This window comes from Nematostella vectensis, chromosome 1 (genome assembly GCF_932526225.1).
Source record: "Nematostella vectensis chromosome 1, jaNemVect1.1, whole genome shotgun sequence".
NCBI classification, from domain to species: Eukaryota; Metazoa; Cnidaria; class Anthozoa; order Actiniaria; family Edwardsiidae; genus Nematostella; species Nematostella vectensis.
In genome coordinates, this window is record NC_064034.1 from 7,921,780 (window position 1) to 7,942,409 (window position 20,630).

The 20,630-nt window shown below is 38.7% G+C and overlaps 1 protein-coding gene across 1 annotated transcript; it reads right to left on the reverse strand.

The window, feature by feature from the left end:
• Positions 1-311: 311 nt before the first annotated feature.
• LOC5520491 lies at positions 312-18,924 on the reverse strand. The gene is made up of 14 exons (XM_048726526.1): positions 18,719-18,924; positions 14,688-15,795; positions 14,172-14,266; positions 13,659-13,781; positions 13,190-13,338; positions 12,686-12,800; positions 11,062-11,295; positions 10,151-10,426; positions 9,683-9,868; positions 8,629-8,976; positions 7,213-7,333; positions 6,616-6,681; positions 6,217-6,409; positions 312-2,389 (listed from the first exon to the last, which is right to left on the reverse strand). The coding sequence occupies exons 1-14, from the start codon at positions 18,770-18,772 to the stop codon at positions 1,612-1,614; spliced, it is 3,846 nt and encodes a 1,281-aa protein (XP_048582483.1). The 5' UTR covers positions 18,773-18,924; the 3' UTR covers positions 312-1,611.
• Positions 18,925-20,630: the final 1,706 nt, after the last annotated feature.

Consider the following 20,630-nt stretch of genomic DNA (forward strand, 5'->3'; position numbering starts at 1 on the left):
TTTGGAGACAAAGTTATGGAAATTACTAGGGTGTGGATAGGTTAATTACTAGGATTTGGATAGGTTAATTACTAGGGTGTGGATAGGTTAATTACTAGGGTGTGGATAGGTTAATTACTAGGGTGTGGATAGGTTAATTACTAGGTGGGGGTTAGGGATGGGAGAGGATTATACAAATAGTATCTCGTTATATAAGAACTGGTATCTAAGCGACCATAGATCATGCTACTGATCAATAAGCATACTCAATAAACAAAAGGTACTACTACTGTCCTTTTTTAACCTAACACAACAAAGTAAATAGGCATGGGTTTATAGTGATTGCTTCTTTATTACTGATTTGTTTGGATCAAAGTTTGGATTTCCCTATGTACACATTGATATCACCCAATGAAGTCATAGCCAATAGAATCATTCTGATAGGGAGACGAGAGGTGATTATTTAGGCATTGCCAATCAACATAAATTACTCTCGAATGAATACGAACTGAATCCGAAATCGCCAGGACACTCTCGAATGAATACAAACTAACGCGATTGTATTTTTTTCTGCAATAAATTAGTAAATGTATATATATTAAACTCTTCGAATAACTTTTCATCCTTAAATTTTTTACAATTTCTCTAATTTTTTCATCGTGAGCGTTTTTACTCAAATTCTATCGATTGTTTTTCCGGTTGCGTTCGGATTATCTTTCTAGGACCAAAATACCAAAAGTGGAAGAATGTGAACAGAAACAACAATCTTTGACACGTACGTCTGATTAATTAAAGAAGTTTGCTAAAGCTGTAATCACACAGCTTCGATGGGTTACTTTCTTTCCTGATAAACTGAAGCAGCTAGGTTGAATAAAAACAACAACAATAAAAAGCTAAGCTCTCGCAATAACAAGAACAACAACAAAAATAAGTAAACACAATACCAAAATAACAAATATAAGTAAACACATTAACAACAACAACAAACATGAGTTAACTAGATATTAACAATAACAACTAACGTACGTAAATACAATAAAAACAACAAACATTATGTAAAGAACATTAACTACATTATATAAAGAACAATAACTACAAACAAACATTATATAAAGAACAATAACTACAAACAAACATTATATAAAGAACAATAACTACAAACATAAGTAAACACCATACTAGACATGAGAGTAGGCAAATGACACCCCTTCCCCTCCCCACTGTCAACCCCTGCAACTAAGTGCCTTAGGTGATGTGATATATAATAAATAATGGTGTGCTTATGTACAAAATGAATACCTAAAGGTGAAAGTTAAAATTAAAAGCGCGATAGCGATCTCAAGGAAGTCTTCGCAAACAGTTTGCTTGTTGCCCACTTTTGAATCCAATTTTCGCTCCAAATCAAATAAAATCCTATTCACAGTTTATTCTTGAAACCTGGATATTAAAATGATACAACAAGAAGGCTATGCAAAACGTTCCAGAAAACCACAGAAGAGAAAAGTATACTAATTATTGAAAACGAAGATTCGTACGCCAAAAAGCTTTGAGAGGCTTGAGAGCGAACGTTTTTTTTTTCTTCAAATTTTCATTTAGTAACTGAATCTGAAGTATTTGGACTATAAGAATATATTACAGTATGGTACACGTAGAGCTCTGTGGGGGTCTACTTGACACCGACCCATTCTGGACCGTCCTATTGTTCTGTGTGCTGCCTTTGGACGTCTCTTCCACGATCCTAGCTACCTTGACCACTGCCTGTGCTGCTGCATCGCTATCGCCATCCAGGACGGCTTGTCCTACTTCAGCTGCTGCTGCCGCGGCTTTGATCGCCTCCGGCGAGGTCTCCTTCTTGGAGATGTGTTGCGCAGTGGCTCCCGCTACTGCGGCGGCGACAGCGCTGGCCGCCATTTCCCGAATCTTTGCGTCTTGATCCTTCGTCGACTCCACGATGCTTTCTTTAGATTCACTCGCTACGGTAACTTCTACCCTTGGTACTTGCTGATTTTGATGGTGTTGCTGCTCTGATTTTACAACGTCTTCGTCAGGTTTGGCGCTCAAAAAAGTAGAGTCGTGAATTGATTCTACTCTCTTGTCGTGGGAAACTTGAGCTGTGACCTCCGGGCTTCTTGGAGGTTCTGGCGGGTGAATGTCACCTGTTCCGTAGAGCGTTGCGTTACAGTGAGTTATGAGCTGTAAAAGTTGAGCTTGGTCGAACTGGTGTGACAGCGCCTTCCCTGACCCGCCGTCAAAGTCCAAGCACGTTGCGTGGCCCGATAGCTGCTTGCCAAAATCTGTATCGTTACACACTTCGGTCCAATTGGATTTGTCGAATAGTAACGCTATCACAGGTTTGTTATTTTCCAAAGCTGTGTTGATGTCCTGCTGAGCGCGTGACCACTCCAAATAACTAAGGAATAAGGAACGAAAGGTTACTGACCATGAATAGTTGTCATCACACGGGACTGGCTCGTAAAAAAAAAAAATAAGCAAAGGCGCATCTAAACAGATACAAGAAATATAAGAACATCTTCTTCCGGAATCCACCCTGGGCATGTTCCTAGCTAAAAAATGGTTTCGACGCTGTATTCTCGAGTCTCTAGATGTCAGTGATGATCTAGTAATGTTTTTTTGAATCGAGATTGATTTGGATGTTCTTTTTATTATTTGTTGGACAAATTACCGCAACCAACCTGTGTAAACAATGAAAAATTAATAAAAATTGTTATCGAGGCTGGGAGTTTTTGTGTGTATGTGTGTATAAGTAAAACCTAACAAAAGAAATTTTGTTGAACGCTATAGAAAAGGCCCCAGTATGAAAAAGGGGGAAGAGATTACGAGAAAAACGTTGGCCATGAACACGCTTTGTCGTATACGTCTGGGAAGATCTACTTTATCGATTACAAAATAATAACAAGAAAAAGATTAATAAAAACGAAAGATTAATAAAGACCAATTTAGGCCAATTCCTAAAAAGAATGTTATGGTTAAAGGTAAGATATATCGAACCTCCTTTTTAGAAAACAAGAGTTAGGCCTTAGAAAACAAAGAAAAAAAGCTAAAATGGTTGGCAATAGTATTAAACCGCTAAACACAAGCTACAAGAAAACACCAAAGAAACAGCAAAGAATGGTCACAGTCTCCAGTATGCATCTGGTCACCTGTCTGTTGACTTTACGCAGTTCTTATTTTGGTTTTTAAGTTTAATTAAAAGTACAATAGAATAACTTGTAACGGTTATAGCTTTCTCCTTTTGGAACATAACACTCATAGTACAAGTTATTCTCGTCCACAGACGTCTTGTGACAGCCCTTTGTTGTCAAACATTATCTGCGATAAGCTGTCCCTAGCGGCAAATTAAAAGTTACGAATTAAAAAAAAAAAGAAATAAAAGTTACTCTGCCAATAAAAGCCAGGGACGAGGCAATATACAAGTAACAAACATTTCTCTAGTTGTCAAAATGAAAGAAATTAGCGAGTAAAATCTAAATACTAAGTGTCGGTCTCATGGATGAGTAGGGGATGTGAAAAGCAAGCAAAGTAATTATGAGTATTTTAAAGTTGAACAGGCATCAACTTCTGTTTCTAGAGATAAATTACGAATATTTCAGGGCCCTATGCCCTAGACGAATTGACGTGGAACATATCGGGTATACAAGATATCAAAATCATCCGATTGAGCCAATTCTCTAGATTTCCGTTTGTTTGGCATCCCCTGGTGTTCTCTTTTATGATAATTAAAGATCATCGAAGCAAAAGACGGATATTAGCTACTGTATCAAGCGTGTTCGACAGAAAAAAATAAACTGTACTTCATCGGTTGTGACAGACAGAAGGACTATGCCCGTCCTTATATTGCCCAACTTGAGATATCGGGGAAATTTTTTGATATCTCTACCATCGTCCTCACATCCACTCACATGCCCAATAATCAGCGCTTGTGCCAGACAAAACAACAGTCGATGGAGGTAATTAACGCCTAAATCCAAAGATTATATATCTGTTAATCGTAGTGTTCCTTGAGATGAGAGGAAAACCTAGCAAACATATCTCAATAACGTTACACAACGAAATCGATTTTGGTAACAACGTAAAATTCAACTTGGGAACGAAAGAGGAAGACGCGATTTCCTACACGACATTTTTCTGAACTGTGTATCCTAACCCAACTGATGAATTGGCATTTAGTTTCTTTTTCAAAAAGCGGAAAACGATTTTGCCATTTTGGCGTAAAACAATCAATGGAAACATGCGAGTGTGAGTGCTCTCTGTTGTAATGATCAATAGAAGCAATATCGTACAATGCCTGCTATTACGCTCCGGTACAAAATGAGGACGAAACTATATATTTCTTATTATTGCGCTGGAAAAGGCAGTAATGAAACTTGTAAGCGCACAGGGAAAAGATCATTTAATAGACACCAATCCAAATGAAAAAATTGATTCGTTTGTTATAAATAATACGAGACTTGTCGAGTAATAATCGAACCGAGGATAAATTTGAGCGCTCTTATGATATTGACACTATGGATTCTAAATGATACACACGAAAACTCATGCATGAAGCAACATGCAACGGCAGCTGCCAAGCAAACGTGAATCTTCCCTCGAATCCTTTTCTGATACCCGAACTTCTTAAAACGACAATTACGATTTCGTATTGATCTTCCATATGAGCAAGATTCGAGAGACACACTAAAGACTGTAATATTATAATATGATCCACAATTTTCGATTTTGAAAAGCTGTATGAAGCGAATTTCGACTCAGTTGACTGCGCTTACCCTGTAAGGTTAAGGTCTCACCAAGGACCAATGAAGGTTTTCCGTGAAGAACGACAGAATATCCCCAATGGCTCTCGCAAATGACTCGTCCTAGTTATATATTCAGATCTGGATTGTTTATCGCCAAGGAAACGGAATCAACACTAGAAAACTCGAAAAGCGAGACAGCTGAGATGTGACGTCACAAACTAAAGAAGCGCGCGCGACTGGAATTTGAGCTCAATATCAATGAGAACGTCAAATTTACTCCGACTTCCGGTCTAGTTATGTATAAATACATTTCACGCGAAAATTTTATGTTTGATTAATTTATTTCAATTTTTTTTCAGAAGGTCTTCCTATTCGGATTTCTATTTAAAATTTCCCAGATGCTGCACTTTTGCTTGATCATGAAATCCGTTCCAAAAGGGATGAATGAAAGCCTCTGGCGTCATAAAATGTTGTTTGGTTTCAGGGTTCAAATATGAAAACTACTCCACTAAAATGTATTTTTATTTGTATTTTTTTATTTCCGTTGAAAAATGAAGCAAATCCCCATTGCAATAGCGTTATCGATTAAAAATACCAAGTTTGAATTGTTTCCATATTTGTAAAATTTTCGCGTTTATTCGCGCCAGTAAAACAAAAGTATTTAAGTTATTTTATTTTAGTTTCCTGTTCCTGTTTTAGCGACTTATAATTTATTTTCAAAATCATAATAAAAAATGCATAAAAGATTTACAAAATCATAAACTAAAAGCAAAAAAAAAAACACACACACACAAATACTCTTTACCTCCATAGATTAGCCAGTTAGCAAAGCGGGAATATGCGAAACTGCAAGATGCAGGGTTTTAAAATACATTCTAATTTTTTTTTAGATTAAACTTTAAGGATTAGTAACATGGATGTAATATTCTATTGCAACAAAAAACAGGAAAGGATAAAATGAAACAGTTATAGCCGAATTCGTTGTTGCGCGACCGCCAAGAATTCAAGTACATTTCTCGCTTGGGAATATCACGTCAATCATACCGCCGTGACCAATAAGTTCCCTTACTGTGTGCAGTCAAATGGTTTATGACGCGACAGTGAAAACATGAAAGCCATCGATTGGTTGATTGACTACGCGCAATTCCCGACACAAGGATTTTGGATTCGCCGAGGTCGCGCAACAACGAATTCGGCTATAATGAGCTATTGGAACTACATTGCACATACTCGGAGACCCAGCGGTCTTTGAAGGTGCTCCCACTCGAGCATGACCGATTATCTTATCACATAAGAAACGTATTCTTGGCAATTAGTGTACGAGATTGATTTGCCGAGGAGACCGTAATAATAAATTTCAGACATGAATTTACAGCTCCTTACGCTGATAATAACAATCCTAACAGGATTTGAAAGCGAAAAAAGTAGAGAGTGCGAGCTTATTTCAAATGACTACAATGACTCGTGTAAGTCGTACACTTACTTAGGCGAAATGAAGGCCAGAATAATTGATGATCCCATGATGCTTTGCCGTCTCTTCTCAGTCAGATCTTGTCCCTGGCCGACTAGTGACCAGTCCCCGACGCAGTTAAAACCCGAGTGTTCTAGGCTCATGCGCAGAAGCTTGATCTCGTCCTGGTGGTCACTATGGTAACTGACGAACATCGTTGACTTCCCTGTTGAGAATGAGGGAAAATATATTATTCACTTGACATGATTCAGGACCCTGAATCAACTCCTCATTTACTCAAGGGAGTGATAATGGTCTCGTATTTGTGTCTATCAAATAGAAAACGATAGGTGGGACAAGTAACAATTTACAAATAAACGTATATGCGCAATGGCATTCTATTTTTTTCCATTTTTTCTAAATTTGACTCACGTGCGATAGTGGCGAGCCAGGAGCTTGTATCGGACGGTATTTGTGTGTGTACCTCTGCATTTAGACCTGAGGAAATACCACAATGACAAACATATTCGAAAATGGAAAAAAACTAAAAATAAAGAAACTACCTCCCGCTTCCAATACTAAATCTGATGAAAATACTTTAAGTTACTTCCAAAGAGAACAATAAATAATCTACTTCTACTCGAAACACTAAAAAAACTTACTTCCACTGTAAACACTAAACTCACTCTTACTGAAATTTACTCCCAATTAAAACACTGAAACTTACTCCCACTAGAAAACAAAAACATGCTGCTACTAAAGAAAAAGAAATTTACTCCCAAATAAGTAAAAAAAAAAATACCTTTGCTGAATAATACATAAAATAACTACATCTCCTTCAAAACGTCTACACCAACCCCCTCCTCCATTAATGAAGACTGGGATTTGTTTTTCTTTTCTCGATCCCAAGAAGTGGTGGAACTTGGGCACCCAAAAGAATGAGCCTCTGTAGGCTGTGGGAATGACGTTTAGCTGCAGGGGTCCAGGGGAGTGTGGTCACCGAGTAACATTAGCCTCGCAAGAACGTACCGGCGGGAGGCAAGAACCAGCGGTAGTTAGCAAGGTGACTTGGCTCTACGTTGTAATCCTTGATGAGCTCAAATAAGGACTTGTGCTTAGGTCTACTACAGCCTTCGATGGGAACCATGATCTAGGATGGAAACAGGGAGCAAAACAATTGGGTGAATAGTGAGACATAATACAGTGGGCGCCCGTGCCATCATGGAACACGCACAGAACACGCGCACACACACGGAACACGCACACAAAACCACAGGTAGCCCAAGCTCTTTTTTTGTCCCTAATGATATTTAAGGTAAACGAAATTAGTCTGGACTAATCTCAAAAAGGTTTTTGCCGTGGTCGAACACGTAGACTAAGGCAAAAAAGTGCCCTTAACATCAAAATCAGAGCAAAAAAATTGTACACACATATCTCCGGGTAGAGAAAAACTAGTTAGGGACCTTTTTTACCCTTACCAAATCTACGCAACCACACGTACACGGGATGCTTTTGCGCTCGCGCATTTTGACAGTTGCCAAATTCATTGTTGGCAAGCATATTATGCCAGATTCCTCTGCAATGGAAAATCGTATGGCGCTGAGGTTTGGGCTGGTTGGACTCCAACTATCTGAGGATGTCACCGTGATTTGATCGCGATTAAGCGGGAGGAAGTGTGTTTTTGAGCACGGAACGTGAGGTATGTCCAAATTAACTTTCCTACCTTTCACTTCGTTCTGGTAAAAAGTCAAATCGTTAATCTTGAGTCATGAAAAAAGGCGTTTTAATACGGCCAGAGAACACGCAAAAATGAAACATGAACACAACACTAAACTACACACGTCTTTTCTACAAGTTTTTTTTTTCTTTTTCACTATTTTTGTTGTTCGCTCTATGTTTACCGTAAATATCATTCGGGACAAATAAAGAGTTTGGGCTACCTGTGACAATACGTGCACACTTACGGAACGCGAACACAAAACGCACACACTCACGTAACACGCACACAACACACTAGTTTATTTTTTCCAAAAACGCGAAGAGACTAAGCACTCAAACAGAGACTGCATTGGATTATTGCAACGTTCGAGAAAAAGCTTGGCTTGAGGTGATTTAACATTATGTCAAATGACCCACGCAACACTTGCATACTCGCGGGACAAAGACTCGCGCAGCCAAAAATTGGCATATATATTTCATGCAAAGAAGATTGGGAACCCTGCTACGCCCAGCCGCGAAACGTGCCTGCATGTGGGACCCCTAGCAAGACACCCTTGCATGTACCCCTAGCTACACACCCAGGCGTGGGCCCCTAGCTACATACTTTGGGTGTGGGACCCTAGCTACATTCCTTGGTGTGGGTCCCTAGCTACATTCCTGGGTGTGGGTCCCTAGCCACACACCCGGGCGTGGGCCCCTAGCAAAGGGCCTGGGTACGACAATTACCTCTGGGCTCAGGCCTGAGTAGTTGGACAACAACGTGTCGGCCACATAGAAAAACTGCGCTAGGTTGTACCACGTCATGTTCAATGCCTGCTTTGAACCGTGGGTAATCTTGCATCGACCAATCACGTCCAAGAAGGCCGCTTCACGAGATATCTTGACCAGCACATCGCCAACCTTGAGTATGAGCCCGCGTTCCCAGTAGCCGTGCAGCTCGCTGTTCATCTTATAGTTACGGCAGGCGGCGATCACTAGAGTCGAGCACTCAGCAGAGACCTCATCAGGGAACTTGAACCGCCAGCCCACCTGTATGTGGCCTTCTGGGACGGCTTTGGGCCACACATTTGGAGACTGGGAATGGAGAAAAACGTTGAAGCTAGTTCCAGTGCCGCGCGGTTAAACCAGCCTTTCTGCTTAAAAAATTAATGGCTTACCAGCGAAATTTTTTTTGAAAGATAAAAAACAGCAAGAGCAAAAATAAGGCTATATTTATCTCTTATTATAATTTTTTGTAACAATGTTGTACACTGTTATTCCAGTCTGGCGCCAAAAAAAGACCGCCAAAGCAAAACATTGTGGGAAGAGCGATAGAGTCCCTTAATGGTAAGCAATTTTCTTTTTGAGTACCAGTCTTCATAGGACTAATATAAACAACAGATAAAAATGGCGCCAAGTTATCTTTGTATCTGCTTACGATCTTTGCGTTAATGCTAGTCTAATAAGTTTTTACATCGTTCGCGCTGAAACGGATCTCATAATCCTGCTTAACCTGAAGTGCTGTCGCGACTTAGAAGACATTCCATCGCAAAGAGCCTCTTGAGCCACTTTTAAGAGTATTAAAATTCATCAGAGAATTCATTGTAGAAAAAGAAAAGAAAGAGCCTTTTTTTTTAATTTCGCTGAGGATGGTTCTAAAGACTTTAAATCAAACTTCTCTTGGATAACTTTGCAAAAAATAAATCAAGACTTTTGAAATGATAACGGAAACCCGATTGCTCAGCTCTTCTAAACAGCGCTACTCCTCCTTGGCTAAATTTAAGCTGGTTAACAAACTCACCTCGGAGTCGGGAGGAAGTTTGTGCTGTAACGGTATGAAGTATCTCTTGAACACCGACAGGTTCTTGTAGTAAGCCAGGATTAGCTCGACTTCATAGCTGCCTTTGGGCGCGCCCTCGACAAGTACGCCAATATTACGGCATAGCGTGATGATCTTACAAATCTCGTCTTCGCTCAAGTGCACGGCCTGTACGGATCACAGATTAAATCAATGGTGGTATACGCACACGACTCAAATAGTTGTTTCGCGATAAATTTTTTAAGTAAAATAAAACGGACACAGTAGCGCATTAATGAAAGAGAAATTAATAACAACGTAAAATATCTTACTTTACCATAATAATGATTTTTTTAATACCAGAGGGTCGCTCGCTCTATCTATTTTCAATAAAATAAACATACGGCCTAAAGCTTTAAGCACCTTTTCCACAAGATTCCATCCCATTGGTGTGGTGACATGCCCCATTACCTGAAAACATAGTGGTATCACAGCTTCCCTGATTAGTCCCTTGGAGACAATATCATCCACAGCAGACCTGAGCGTCCAGTCATTGGGCTTGGTATTAGTAGGCCAGTATCGGTCCACGAACCCGGCCTTGATGAACCGAGGCACGAACTCGCGGGGGTCTGTTTCGTTGTGCATACACGCGAGGCAGTTGAACAACACGCCAGGGTTGACGCAGACGGTGCGAGTGGGTCCGTGGTCTTGTGTACTGGCGGGGATCTTCAACACGACGATGCATCCCTGCAAGGTATTAGATAGTAACGCTAGTCGCACCTCTCTCATTGTTTGCATCAATATAGGAAGAGATATACATTGTGGAGAAATCTCACCTATTAGCAAAGTTGTCTATTTCGCAAACCAAAGTCGATCGAAAATTTCGCTAGACGTGACAAAATGGCGTCTGGCAGAGACTATTTAGTGTAGCGGCGATAGGGCCAACTGGGTTCGAGCCGATATTTTAGCAATATGTATTTTCCGTGGTTCTACCACCTCTCTAAGAACAACTCTAACTCTTTTTGGCATTAAACCACACCCTTTGGCGCGACATGAATATGCGTTAGCTTAGCCTTTTTCCGAAGTTTTTTTTGAAGTTCTAGGACACAAGCAAAACTAAATCTTATTATTAAAAGGGTGAGCATCAAATATGTCAATAAGGGAAAATAATAATAAATGGAGATACAGTACCTAGAATAAACGACTTGTTTTCCTTTTTGTAAATCTAATATTTCAACACACTTCTTGCAGGGGGAAGAGTTTTGATATCTTTGTAGGCTACGGTTTATTCAACGGCGTAAGATGGGAGACGGAAGATTGCATAAAATCCTTAATGGCCCAAACAAATTGACCGCTCCCCTTTCCATTTTGCCACGCCTTACCCTGCACTCGAGTAACTCCGTAGCGGCATCCACGTCCGCCTTGTCCGTCAGTCCAGCCTCTGACGCGATGCTGAGGTAGTTGTCCCAGGGGATGACCACCACCTTGTCTTCCCTGAGCTTGAGTATCTCGGCGTGCAGGTAGGTGATGTGGATATCGACCTTGTGGAGGAGATGCGGGAAGAGAGAGGCGTCAAGCAGCATGCGGAAAATCTCATTCTGGATCTCGGTTATACCCTGTGGACGAGAACGTTTAGTATTTTAAGAGGGCAAATAAACTATCACGAATCTCATTCTGGATCTCATTATACCCTGTGGACGAGAACGTTTAGTATTTTAAGAGGGCAAATAAACTATCACGAATCTCATTCTGGATCTCGGTTATACCCTGTGGACGAGAACGTTTAGTATTTTAAGAGGGCAAATAAACTATCACGAATCTCATTCTGGATCTCGGTTATACCCTGTGGACGAGAACGTTTAGTATTTTAAGAGGGCAAATAAACTATCACGAATCTCATTCTGGATCTCATTATACCCTGTGGACGAGAACGTTTAGTATTTTAAGAGGGCAAATAAACTATCACGAATCTCATTCTGGATCTCGGTTATACCCTGTGGATGAGAACGTTTAGTATATTAAGAGGGCAAATAAACTATCACGAGATATTGTGCAATACGTTTATACAACTATTTCAACTGAGTTGGATGATGAAAGCCTAACATCACTGGTTAGGGAAAACAAGTCTTGTATCTCTCAATAACATTTATTGATAGTGATGCTGAATTAAGTTTTATTAGCGAGGACCATGTAATAAATGAACGCATTTTGAATGAAAAATTAATATTGGTCAATCTTTGTTCCATTTTCTAATTTTATAGTCAAACTTAATTGAAATACTGTATACAATTGACATGAGCCGACATGATAATAGCTAATAATAGCTATAATAGCTTCGGACTAAACCACACAGTGCATTCAAATTTGAGTTTGAGCTAGTGTGTAACCATTTTCAATCAAGATGGTGCTAAGGGCCAGAAGATACGAATTTGTTGAGCTAATGGCGGTAGAATTTGTGGAGCTTTGGTCATCAACTTCTACGAGTAAAATTAGTTGCACTACTATAACATTTAACATTTTCGCGCTAAAATCACTCTTTTTCATATATTTTTTCGAATTTCCTTAGTATAATGATTTATGATTTATAAGGCTTCTACCACTATTACACATATGAAATAGCGGTAAGGTTTACACAACAGAGCACGGCTCCAACTCAAGTGTAACCTCGGTTAGTAAGCACTGTCACTGGGGGTGGTCACTGCCAGAGGGTTTATTGCGTCCCCAGTGGTTCTTTTACGTCCCTTCGGTTCAGGTTTAGTGTAGCACAGCTTGAAGAGACGGGACCTCCGGTTTAGTGTCCTTATCCGAGAAGACTGGAAACACGGGAGAATAACTTCAACTCACTTGTGACAAATTCGATTCAAGGCAGGAACCCGGAAAAATCCCCAGTTTGAGCCAGGATTCGAACCTGGGCCACAGCGGTGAGAGGCCGACGCGCTAACACACTAGGCCACCCGTGCTTCCACAAGTATAAGAGTATGCATTTTTAATATGAGCAGCACATACCAATCCTTTGATGGAGCTTACAAACAGCACTCGTTCAGGAAGCTTTGGACGACAGTTAATGATAGATTCCAGTTTAGTTATTCTCGCCTGTACACATGCATCCTCCTTCTTCTCCCTAAAAACACAAACCAACATTTAGTGCATACAAAACAATACACTAAAAATGGTAAGAAGAAAGGAAGTTTTCTGATAAAAATCTGACCACCCCCGAAAGAACAAAAAGGGTTCTTTATGCCTTTGCAGTATCTCCACGGGACGTTTACTGTCGGATTTGGCTTCAAATAAAGTCTGACTTATTGAATAATGACATACCAGAGTGATCTAGCTTATGCTTTATAGTTTTGTCTACGAATAGCATGTCTATTGAGAACTGAAAGTGGACTTTCGGCTGTTGTGGGGGGTGCGTTCATACCCCCTGCACCCCCTGGGTACCGGCCTGAGTACCTGAGTAAGTCATAGTGCATAGTATATATAACTTGCCTTAGCAAGTCTTGTTATACTTACCTTAGCAAGTTCAGTTCTGTCTGGATTTCCTGGCAATGCTCCTCTTCTGCTTCCTGGACAGCCTTCAATACCTTGTTACCAATTGGGGTATAGTCTTCCTGGTGGTCATCAGCATTAGTGCCAACAAGAATGACGGGTGAGCCAGGAGCCTGGTAAACAAAACAAAAATGCTATGATCATAGAATACTTTTAAAATATCAGCCATTTATTGTTTACATACATTTGAAATTATAACTGTGTAATCGCAAGCAATCTTCAACTCTATTAATGCTATTTGAATGAAAGTATCTCCAGATACTTGACTGAATTAGTGGAAGGTAATGGATGGTTAAGTGCGACTTTATACTGTGGCTTGGTATTTATGGCATGATGGGCCTTTTACAGTAATTCAACAACAAGAATTTAGGAATAACAGACATCACAGTGAGAAAGGTTGGGGTATAAACATTCATTTAGCAAGTTAAAATACCTTGGTTTGTACCAAGAAGAACCAGTTTGGCATAAGCTTGATCTCCATGGGGTTGTTAACATTGAAGGTCATGACATACAGAGTTTGATCTGTAAGGAACAGAGGCTGCAGACCAAACAGGCACTGACGAAGGAAATAAAAAATAAAATTCTGATACAATGAATTGTAAACAATTAAGTGGATAGGATTTAACTACAGTGGAACTTTGAAATCATGATACAGCAAGGCACATTGTTATATTAATGTCTATATCTTTTCCAAAAGCCAAGTGTTTTTTATGATCTACCGTATAGTACTTTACAACAACATCAAAGTATGAACTCCATTGTGGTTAGGTTGGTAAAATACAGAATACAGAGTTCAGTGTTACAGTATAACAACCTTCAAATTGACTGAGTTTTAGGGTATTATTGTCAGTGCAGAGAATGGGTTCCATAATTCTTATTTCCATTACTATTAATCACTAGAGGAACCTGTCTTCGATCACAATACAATTAGGAACTTGAGACAAACCTGTCTGCCGCCACTGTCCCATAGCTCAACTGTCAAATTATCCCACTTGTCATCAACAGGAACACTTAAGGTGCTCTTGTCAACCCGACATTCATCTAAAATAAAGCACATCTTGAGTCAAATAGTGACATGAAAGCATAAACCAAAGAAAGCCTGACTAAGCTTATAGGTGAAAATGCAAAGTGATTTTTTTTGGAAAACGAAGAACCCTGCTAACTTTAACTCAGATAATGTAACTTAAATTCCATGTTAACTCAAGCCGAGTTTAGTTTTCCTTGGATTTAATACTTATACCCAGTCATTGTTTGATTCTGATTCTTTTCCAATGTTAGCTGATCTAGAGTGAGTGCATATGCATATACACAGGAAACACAGGCACCCTTCCCTGGCCACAAAAAGTAGGTAATTTCTTAATGAAGGATTATCAAATGCTATCCTTTTTTTATTCAGAGAATCCTTGGTGTGCAGACAATTACTCAGCTCATCCTACAACACTCATGTCTTAATGCCACTTACCATTTGATTTATGGAATGGTTTCCACAAGGTGACATGAACACCTTCTGTTGCGACATCTGCGACAGACATAGATGAGCTTTGTACGCACATTGATAAGCTACTTTTTCCACTGCCCTCACTGCCAACAAAAGCAACTCTACACATGTGGTGAAGGTCGCACTCTTCAAGGAACTCCCTGGCAGGTTTAACACCTTTCATAGCAATATTAAGAGGAGGACATTTAAGACCTGTACAACCATCCACTTGAAGACTGGATAGGGATTCAATTTTTATAAAGTCAAATGGGATGTGCTTTACTGAGCAGTGCCGAATGTCCACATGGCCAAGACTCAAACATTCATTTGCCAAAGCCTCAAGTGATGTCTCTGTAATCTTGAGGCACCAGCCAAGCTTCAAATTTGTTATTTTTTTACAGTGAGTTGCAATTGATTTTACAGCATTGTCTGTCAATTCATTACAGCCACAAAAGTCTATGTGATTTAATAAATGACATTTTAAGCATAATTCTTCAACTCCTTTGTCAGTTATATTACAATAGCTAAAATTTATGCTGGTCAATCCAGGACAAATCCCAGCAATTTCTCTGCATTCTGTGTCGGTAATTATCGGCACCTCACTACAATCCAGTGAAGCCAGTGTTGGTGATACTTTCCATAAAAACCCAAGTAGTCCATTTGCAGTTACACCAGTAAAACCTGAGAAACCAAAATGCTCTAGAGTGGGACAAGTATTTTCTGATAATCCAGATAAAAAATTGTCTGTCAAACCCCATTCTACTTCTTCGTCACCTTCTTGTTCTTCACTTTCATCTGTTTCACTCAAAACCACTGAGAACAGTTTCAATTCTTGGCAACTTTTTGCAAAATTAATAGTTCCTCTTTCTGTGAGCTTTTTGAATTTGCCATTTAGTGTCACATCAGTTAGCTTTGGGCAACAGGCTGCCAGTTTTTCAAGAGTGTCGTCATCAATAATGTTGCAGTTTTTTATGGTAACAGAATTCAATCCAGAGTTGATGGCCTCAATAAGTGCTTGAATGTCAGTAGTTGTTAGCTTTCTACAGTTTGACAGGGTAAGCTTGTCCGCACTGCCATGCTGCTGTAATAATTTCTGCAACAAAAAAAATGAAAATAATAATTTGAAAGACAAAAATATTAGGAGAATAAATAATAGAAAACAAATATATTGCATGCATGAAATTTCAAAACAGTTTGAATTAGAGAAAAACTCAAGGTATCCTCATTCTAATAACTGTATTGGGGTTCAAACTGCAATTAGGAAAAACTATCCCAAACATATTCTATATAAGCAGAGCCAAAAAACACAATAGCATTTAATAATTCCTTTCAAATTTCCTGTAAATATACACTTTTGGTGTAAGTTTTTATGCTGTATCCTAAAAGCTGCTTGCAATAATAGAAAACACAGCTGCTTAATTAGTAAAACAAGAAAACAGCTTGCAATCCCTTCTAGATTCTTCTTTAGACCTTAGACTGTTTTGTGTTACTGAAACCATATGTTAATTGCAACATTTGATTAAAACTGTCAAGTGTTTGTTGACATTGGTGGATGCAATTCACAGCCTTCATGGTAACCAATTACATTCCTTAAACAGGTGAAAACCTGTAACTAGGCAAACTAAAGCCTTATGTGTAAACAAACATTTTGAGAGATTGGAAAATTTGAACCTGGTATGAAGCTAAGCAGGTGTAAATGTCTTAGTTAAAAAAAATATTGAGATATTGATTGGATTGTAAAAGATATTTTTTTTCTATCAAGTTACTACAAGATGTTACTTTATTTTAAATATAACCAAAAAAGCATATGCATTAAAAGGTAATTATGGTTGGTGAGGACAGAATAAGGTTTTACAGGGCATATCAGCAAACTTATTACAGGGAGTAAAATACTTGATATATGATTTTTTTGGCAATGATTGTAACATTGTTATCATGTTAACGTTAATACAAATGTAAACATTACACTACACTATACAGTCAATCAGACAATTAGAGTATGCTAAATAAAAGTAAACAAAGGTTTGTACCACTGTTACTTTTTGCAAAGAATTCACAAAGAAAAAATAATGTTCATAATATCAATGCTCTTTTTTATGAACAACATATTTTTCTGCCTTAAATGGTGTTAAAAAAACAAGCTGCTTCCAGAAAAATGGTCAGCCAAAGGTCTCAATGTCAAGATTCTTAGCCTGCCAAGTTGTATTGATTGCACATGAAAATCTTGCCTAGTGCACTCACATTAAGGGCGGAGAGAAATCAGAATTAAAAAAATATATAGTTATTGTATCTTCACTAAATAAAGACATTTTTAAAGTAATTTTTGGAAGTAGAAAATATGATGGAAACACCAATGATCTTTGTCTTTAACGCTTGGAAATAAATGCAAAATAACCCAGAACAAAATCAAGTGAGTGTGATTATCTGTCCTATAATTTAAGGGTTAGCAAGTAATGATTCAATACTAAGCAGCATACAAAATGTTACTGCTTTTAGTGGTATGTTCTAGTGAACCAATATGAATGCAAAAAAGAAATGCATTTCAAGTGTCATAAAGATGATTTTTTTAATGAAATGACACTATTGTCTCACAACAGCTGAAGCTCTTCCAAAGTATATAGAGCCTTATATTTTGTTTAATAAACTAAAACTAGCAGGTGTCTGAAATGACATGTCTATCTAGACAACTTAAAAAAATCACATCTTAAGCTTTCCAATCCAAGTACTTTTGCATTCCTGGTGAATATACTGAGGATTAAGAGCTTACTTTTCTAGAGAAAATGTGATTAGCATTGTATTGTTTAGCAATCACAAGACAATTAACCTTTTGGTTCATATACTGCATGCTTTCATTTACATTAGTTAATTAATAGCAAGCATAACAAGCATAAAATCTGATGTTCTGTAAAATGAAGCATATACTATTACTTCTCTTGTTAAAACATACAGATTTTTATAAGTGTGTTGTCAAGTAAAAATATGACTATTTGGTGCGAACTTATTGTTTATTTAAAGGGTTGTTTACTTTTGTTTATGCCCTTGGCATGCTGCTTATTGCAATTTTACTATTTCTATTTCAGAGAAATTATTCAATTTAAGAATAGGATTTCCTATAAATATCTATTTGAGAATACAACTTTGCTTTTAGGTAAAATGTTGAACTTAAAGTCAACAATCCAGGGTAGTATTCGAATGTAAACATATGAGATCCACTGGCGAGAAGGACGACTTTAAAATCCGAAATTTATTAGTTAGGGCAAGAAAAGACATAGGCAGCGATCCACTATATAAATTTTATCTTCAAAAGATTGAAAATGTTAATAAGATTAAAAAAACGAACTCCATGGTTACTGGTACTACACAATTCAAACAAATTCTATACAACAAAAGAATGGCACAATTAGGACAACCACAAAAAAGCGACATGGGTGAAATTTAACTTTTATTTTCGGTAAAAAGAATAAGTACTGGAAATGAAAACTGTAAGATTTATGGAACTGATACGATAGGGTCTGCATTCTAGAATTCAGCGAGCAATTCGAAGGAGATCTCGTAAGGTTAATCGCACTTGAACGACACTGACATGCCTAGCGGTAAAATAGCAACCAAAAGATTGTACATTATGGGGTGATGATAAAAACGCACAACTCTGCTGAAAATTGATAATCCAACGAGGGGAACTCGTGTCTTATACCAAAAAGAAATATTTTTTTAGTAAGCCGTCTTCTTCTGGGTTGATGATTGATGATATGTTCGTTCGTTTAGCAACTATCTGGGTTAGTGACAGCAACAAAACGACAAGAAGCAGAGAGCCGGAAAATTACAACCAACCGGCGCGTAATACGGGGCTATCGGTTCCCATTCCGTTAGGCTCGATTTATTAGTAACTGAAGACCTTGGGGCAAGACAAGGGCGAATAGATAGAGCGGTAGTTTCTAAACAGCGAGCCTAAGTTCGATTAATATCTAAGTACCCTCGTGTCGCGCGCAATGTTTTGCCTCGAGATTCGCACTTACCAAGGCATCCTCCTTTGCAATGTCTCCCTCCAAAACAACTTCTTCTACAGCCATTGAATAGCGTCAAGCTCTAGAGATCACAGAACAGATAAATTTGTTGCACCTGAAGAGGAATCCGAGTGTTTTCTGAGGCCATTTTGTAGCGGACAGTTTTCTCCTAGATCCTGTTTCCATAGAACTGTGAAGCCAATGATGTTTTTCAGCTGGCGATGTGAGCTTGCGCAGTAGTGCTCTTGGAAGAACACAGGACACCCAAGTAAACAAACTTCGCAAGGGGACCATAGTAAATATTGGCGAAGTAAGCCGACAAAACTTGTTTTCTTTTCAAATAATAGATGTATATTTATCATTCGTTATTATTTTAAATACAAAGAAACGGACAAAAAACTGTCCGGGACCATCAAAGAGAAATATTTCTCCGCTGGAGTTACTCTGGTTACTTGATTTTAAAATATCAAAGCCTACACTTACGCGAGAACAAACAAAACCGATCATATACAGAAACAGATTTATTCTACTTTTTGAGAATATGTAAACTTTTTCCACTCGTTACCATAACGACTATAGTAATATTTGTGTAAGAACGAACAGAACATTGTTGTGCCAATCGGCTTTAAAAAGCAGGTCTTAATTGGCAGTAAACGGGTCTAAATGGAAAAGTGATAACGGCCGATTTTCTGCCGAGAAAATATGAGAACACTTTTTTAACAAAAAAAAAAGCTTTTGATAAAGCTTTTGATTCTCACATGCTTCGAGTGCGCTATTCTGACAAATTTTAGCATTTCTAATTAAAGGGGGTTGGGGGATTTCTGATCGGAAAAAACAAAACTTTATTATTTTTTCCCTTGTTTTACATACATACAATAGATGTATTCCGAAAAAAAAAAAACAGGGAACTATGGGAAGGGGGTCTCTTCGATTTCTTACGTTGGTCTTGGGGGGGGGGGGGGGGGATGTGATCCTTTTTCTGCCATTGTGAGGACATTCCAAAATACAAAAACAAGTGGGCTCACTTCTGTTAGAAAGATTTTTGTGTGCAGACATGCGTCTGTAGAGGGGAAAGAGAATGATAGCGCTGGCAGCAAAAAGGTCTTCAGCAAAAGTGCCGGTATGCCCTTTTGCTTATATCAATTAACCTGCTTTTATCTTATTTGAAAACGACGGAGCCATTAATTTCCACGGTGTGTCTGAGAAGCATATTAGCAGGTCCTTCTAAAACGGCCTTTTGTCCGTTTACTTTAACGATTAAAGGGATTTAGGGTTGCGCAAGTTAAGAGGATGTCTCGATATCTGTCTGGGTCGCACAATAAGATAAACACAGATTAGCTAGAAGGGAAATCCCTATTTCTTTTTAAATGATTGCTAAAAGTAATAGAGATAAAAGTTACAGCCATTGGATCTGTGGCTCTTATATGACCTTTTACGGTATAATCGATCGCGCAGTGTCTGAAAGTGCAGTGGAAATAAATGTCACGCAAGGTTTAGTGGGTTACTTAAAATAGAGATAGGCTCAAAAAAGAAACCGAAATGCATTAGAGCACGTACGCTTTTGTCTCACTTAGGCACATTAAAAATGTTTCATTCTATCACGAGACGCCAGAAAAAGCCTTATCACGGAAGTTAAGTGTGTGTTGTGGTTCTTGGTAAGGAGAATGATTCGTAACAATTTTCCTAGGTCGTAGGATGGCAGTGTGGGGGGGGGGGGGGGGTACAAAAGCTCCTGGGTGGCAATGAGAGGGGGGTACCAATTCTCGTACGTGTCAGGGTGGCAATGAGAGGGGGGTACCAATTATCCTACGTGTCAGGGTGGCAATGAGAGGGATTACCAGTTCTCATACGTTTCAGGGTGGCAATGAGAGGGGGGTACCAATTATCCTACGTGTCAGGGTGGCAATGAGAGGGGGTACCAATT